The 6,222-nt window shown below is 31.5% G+C and overlaps 1 protein-coding gene across 1 annotated transcript; it reads left to right on the top strand.

The window, feature by feature from the left end:
- Positions 1–2,484: 2,484 nt before the first annotated feature.
- Positions 2,485–3,153, top strand: LOC132730478 (ficolin-1-like; the record flags this gene model as incomplete). The annotated part of the gene is made up of 1 exon (XM_060716419.1): positions 2,485–3,153. A coding segment is annotated over one exon (669 nt), but the record flags the coding sequence as incomplete, so codon positions are not given.
- Between the last annotated feature and the right edge of the window lie 3,069 nt (positions 3,154–6,222).

Below are 6,222 nucleotides of genomic sequence, written 5' to 3'. Positions count from 1 at the left end.
ATGAAGTAATTCATTTATTTTTCATTTCACAAAATGTTCGGGCACCGAACATTATGTTGTAGCAGAATAATTGTGGCCAAAAAGTGTTAGATATATAAGAAGTTAATTTAGAAATGTGAATTGTGTATGTAAATATTTGATCTGTTAATAAAAATGCTTTTGATATTTCAATGATTTTAATAAAGAATTGTCCATTTATATAAATTTGCCTTGATTTTTATGTACCAGTTTAACCACTAAAATGACCAAAAGAGCCATAATAAACAGGAATGATTGGACATTCCTCTTTTATATTGTACACTGTTCGATATTAATTCTTTTATATTCACTTCTTCGCTGTCAGTTTTACAGGACGTCAGACTTATTTCCGAATTATATGCAAAACCGTACAATACCTTTTTTCGGTGTCGCAAAAACGATACAAGTATATGATAAAAGGACATTATGCAATGACTCTTTGAACAAACCCTTTATAACGACCCCTTATGTCTTTATGTAATTAACCCTTCAAACATTGAAACCCTTTAACTCCTGGCGCCGGGCGATTGTAACCGTCCAAATATGTAGTAACAATATGTCAGACTTATTTCCGAATTATATGCAAAACCGTACAATACCTTTTTTCGGTGTCGCAAAAACGATACAAGTATATGATAAAAGGACATTATGCAATGACTCTTTGAACAAACCCTTTATAACGACCCCTTATGTCTTTATGTAATTAACCCTTCAAACATTGAAACCCTTTAACTCCTGGCGCCGGGCGATTGTAACCGTCCAAATATGTAGTAACAATATAAAACATTTCTGGTTCAAAGTTGGCAAGTTAAATAAAAATGATTACAAGGTTCACAATCATTTCAAAAAATCTACTTCAAACAATAATATTGTGGTTTTGTTCAATTCATAATTAACAATTTATGCCTGTAATAATCCAAGTTATTAAACATTATATCAAATGAAGCTTTACTGAGCCCCAAATTTCTAAAAAGATGTCGGTATTACATATTCATCAACAGAAAATAAAGAATCTGGTTAAAACTCAACTTAAAATCGGTATTAAGTGCGATTCCTTGACCAACTTAAGCTAAAAGAGATTATGTGATAGTAGTTGTTGTTGTTGTTGTTGTGTTTTTTTGTATTTTTGGTGTATTTTTCTTTAAAGCAGCACGTCCCCAGATTTATGTTAATTTTCATAAAAAATTTAGATATGTTATAAAACGTTGAATATTGTGAGGTGAACAAATAATAAGAGGATATGTTTTCGTTTGAGTGAAATATGTAATATATTTTCACGAAACATGATCAAAATATGTGGCATTTTATCATGCTGAGTGAAAGTAAATACTAAATTTCACTAAAAAATAACCTTTTAATTTAAATCTAGATAGTTTTTAAAACAAAATTCAACAAAATATGTTTTTTTATTTATCAGTTTATTAAAACAAAATGGCGAAAGAAGTCCCTAAAAATAAATATGAGTTTTGACTTTGCCAATTTTCTATTTTTCTTTAAAATATATCTTTTACAACTATAAAATATATTTGACCGATACCGCACCATATTTCGAGGATAAAATTGTATAAAGTAATTTAATATTGTAATTGGCACGTGCAGTCAAAGAAAATTGCCAAAAACCCGTCGACATATGCAAATTGAGCCCTTTCTCTGTTTGTAACGCAGTAGAAATATAGTTATAATGTTCTGCAAATAAGTTTTAAACCGCACATTACAGTGTACATGAAACTATAACTTGGATTTTGAATGTTTTTACCTTTCTTAAAATTTTAGTACATTTCTATCAAGATTTTTAAAAAAAAATATTTTGGCTCACCTGAATTAAGGCATGGAGCTCTAAGTCATGCTGCACACTAAATAATTATTCTCGGAAAAAAGGATTGAACATTTTTTTCCAAATATGTTATTAGTATGAAACATAATAAAGTGGTATCAATGCCTTAAAAACAGTTTTGCTATGTCAAAAAAATCAAGCTGAGTCCTTTAATAAATAAATCCGTTTCAGCAGACCTTAAATTATTTTCTTCCGTAATCAAACAACACTTTTTACATGTAGTTATTGGCAATATAAACAATAGTACACCTGTATTTACCAGTTAATTATATACCCGCTCCGCTTTTGTGGCTCCATGCATGGCCGTTCATATAGTTTGACGTGACGTCATTATCGTTAAACGACATCGCGTTTAATAGCGTTTCATAATAATCCCGTCTATAGAAACCGTTTTGTATAATTTTAATATTTTCAGTTTCTATTTTGTGCATGTGATTAATAGAATATTTTATTTCTGTAGCTTTGTTTCTAAATTAATTCAATTTGTGTTCACTCATTCAATATCCTCTACTAAGTCTTTTTGATATGCATTCATAGTTAACATCTAATATGTTATCAATCCGATCAGTAATAATTTATAGGAAGAATAATTACATAATGTTTAAGAAATAATTTACTTAATTCCTTTACAGGAAGGCAGTTTAAAGCAGTCAGGGCCAGTTGACTGCCTTGAGCTTTTTCAACAAGGCTTTACCGAGGACGATGTGTATGTTATAAAACCAACTGGAAGTACTGCCACTGATGTGTGGTGTGATATGACCAATGGTGGATGGACAGTTATACAATGCCGGCAAGACGGATCTGAAGATTTCTACAGAAATTGGGAAGATTATAAAAATGGATTTGGTGATAGGAGTGGCGAGTATTGGCTCGGGCTTGAAAATATTCATCATTTGACAAAAAGCAATAGCTCTCTTTACTTATACATGGAAACATTCCCAAATGACGATAAGAATCCGTTTTCTGCTTTTGCTGAATATTCAACTTTCAAGATAAATGACGAGAATGATAAATACAAATTGACTATAGGGGGATATCATGGCTCGTGTAGTAATTCCATGTCGTATCATAATAACTGGCAATTTACGACCAAGGATAGTGACAATGACAACTCGACAGGGAACTGTGCAGACCAAAGTGGTGGAGCATGGTGGTACAGGGATTGTCATCGCGCGAATCTTAATGGGCTTTATCTGAACGGGGTTAATACCGAAACCAATCGTGGTATTAACTGGTTTTATTGCTGGGGGAACGAATACTCTCTCAAGAATATTGAAATGAAAGTTAGAAGAGATATGTGATTTTTCTCTTATATTGAATGCGTAAGCTGCTTACATATTCCGTAACTACACGGATATGTTAATAAATAGTTGATTGAATCATTATGTTTCATATCACAAACAATTTATATAAATATGATAGAGTCATCACAATTTTGGAAAAGAGGCATCCCTCGTGAGTAATGAAATCACAAATTATTTCAGATTTTCTTTTTAAAACAATATACTGGGTTTTAACTTAAATTAATCAGCAATGTTTTTCTTCGTAGATTTAAACGAGCGTATTTTTCTGTTTGTTTGTTACATTACAATTTGATCACTAGTTATTTTATATTTCCATAATTATATTGAAATAGATATGTTAGTGTCTATTTAAATGTAGCTTGCTTTCAAATATTGTCTTTTCTCAGTTCGTGTAACGGGCTTGATAACCACTTAGAGTAAAGATTTAATTTCGCATATCATTTTGCCATTTAATATTATCTGTTTTCTTTTAATGGGAACCATAGACGACTTTTCATGTTGCTATTCGACAGTGCTATATATACTGTTTGCTGGCCAACTTCCATGTTTTCTTCATATCCTCAGTAACAGCTCCAAACGCATAAGTCGGACAAGTATATAAATAACACAGGGGTTTGTGGGTTACAGTTAAAGTATCATCCCGTGGAAAATACTGTTATCCGAGGTGTAAGCCGTGGAAAACAGTATTTTTACGAGGAATGATATTTTAAATGTTACTAAAAAAACAATGTTTTGTTTAAATTTGTACCCCAAACAATAACTGTGATGATTTTTATGATGATTTTTTTTAATTAGAAAATAGACAATGTGACAAGATTTCATACTGTTAAAAATACTGATACCCTATAACAGTACAAATTTCATAGTCACGTGGTACTTAGAATCAGTTACAAGCAATACATTTAAGTAAAGAACTTAGAAATGATGGTCGTCTTGTTTGTTTGGTTTAGTTTAATAATATGTTATTGCATGTATACATAGTTTTACATAGACATCAATTCCTTTGTTTCAACATAATTACACAATAAACAAAAGTGTTTGGCCAAAAGTTTTTGCAATATTATCATGGGCTCCTCCCATCAGTTTCATTAAGTAAAGATAGTTCACATTTTAATTTAATATGCATTTTGTTTGTATGCATTTTCATTTTTATACCTGAGCAAAATGATTGAAAAAAGAAGAAGACTTGCTGTATTAAAACATAGTCGGGTCTCGAAACTTCCACCGAACCCTTATACCAATTGTGAAGCGAATACCCATTTGTGAGTACTGAGCAAAAATAACCAAAAATACGTGTTATATTGACTAAAAGTAAAAACGGATTAATAACGATTTCTTAAAACATCTTAGTTTCTTTGATATAATTTTGAACATGCTGAAATAAGAGTTTATTTGAAAGTCATTTTAATTCTCGATGCCAAAGAGAAGCGTTTTAGTACTAAGCGGATGGCATTTACCTTTGTGAAATATACTTTTGACATTGAAATAGGAAATGTTCGGCATCCTCTATTAAAGAATCACATTCGCATGCTGAATGGTAGTGAGATTATTTGTAAATAGGCCAGAATTCAGATTGCTACAAATATTCCTAAACAGCAGATACACGATCACCTTCGATATAAACTGGTGGGACTACGGAGTTTTATATAATGATTTTAAGTTTATTTCTGAATAAAGATAAAGTTTTTGTTCTCTTATATGAGTTTGTAATTCGTTCCAAAGTTTTTTTAGACGATGGAATGAGAGAAATACACATAATTATATCATAAACTTATGTTCTTCTTGCTATTGAAGCATTATTTACATTACTTCGCAACGAATATAATTATGAGGAAACATTTGCGACGATTGTTGAGAGTAAGTGTGATAAGTATATCGGTAAAAGGTGATGTTTTCCTTTATATATCAATTTTTTTTCTCCTTTTGTCTATGATAGCTATCCTTTTTGTTAAAAGATTTTGGATTAAAAATATCTAGTTAGACCTGTTACAACCCTTGCTGCTTCATATTGTAGTTCTTCTAAAGTTTCTTTTTCATATTGTGTACTATTATCCCATGCTTATGACACATATTCGACCCATGGACGAATATACGAAACAAATATATATGTATAAGATAAGAATTGTGAATGTCTCGAGTAGGTCTCAGATACATTTTTTTACTAATTGTCATCTCATAATAGAATTGCTATACCTAGCATCTGTTACAAGAAATACATTCAAGTAAAGAAATTTATAATGTTCGTCGTTTTGTTTGTTTGTTGTTTGTTCGGTTGGCTGATTGGCTGGTTGACTGACTGACTTGTTGGTTGGTTGGTTGGTTGGTTGGTTGGTTGGTTGGTTGAATTGTGCGTTGGTGTGTGTGCAAGCATGCGTTTTGCAATTGTAATTATTTGGAATTTTTTTGTTGGTTGGTTGGTTGATTGGTTGGTTGTTTGATTGATTGGCTGGTTGGCTGGTTGGTTGGATGGTTGGTTGGTTGGTTGGTTGGTTGGTTGGTCGATTAGTGGGTTGTTAGGCGGTGCATGCGTGCGTGTGTGTGTGCGAGTGGCTTTATTGTTGTTGTCGTTTTGGTTGTTGTTTTTCTTTCCTTTATAAAACGCATTTTCTATACTTGTTGTACATTTAATCATGCATTTACTATGTAATGTGATTGACAAGTCCTTTGTTAATACTTTTAAGAAAAAAAGTCTCACTTTATACAATATATATAGTTCTTTGAACAAATGCTTGCAAAGCATGTATCAAATTTCTGTTAATAAAACCTTTCACTGAATATGAAATTGATTGTTTTATTGTTCAAAGCACATGGGATAAAAAGTAACGATAAAACTCTTAAAGTATTGTTTGGCAATATTTGCCTATGACTGAACAATTTTCGGAAGCGTTTTCTTTAGTTTCCCTAATTAATTACGATTAAGCGACTATTGATTTTTAATAAGAGCATATAGTTCTGGATAGATTAACTCATACTTACGGCCCGATTGCCTAATTGTCAGTATGATGGCTTAACAGTCGCGCAGTTTCAAGTTCAAATCCTCGTATTTTTTTTGGTTGTTCTCAAACT

Source organism: Ruditapes philippinarum, unplaced genomic scaffold, assembly GCF_026571515.1.
Source record: "Ruditapes philippinarum isolate M1 unplaced genomic scaffold, ASM2657151v2 ctg10353_1_1_1_1, whole genome shotgun sequence".
Lineage (NCBI taxonomy): Eukaryota > Metazoa > Mollusca > Bivalvia > Venerida > Veneridae > Ruditapes > Ruditapes philippinarum.
Note: the sequence above shows the minus strand (reverse complement) of the source record. Positions and strands in the feature narration are given on the sequence as shown.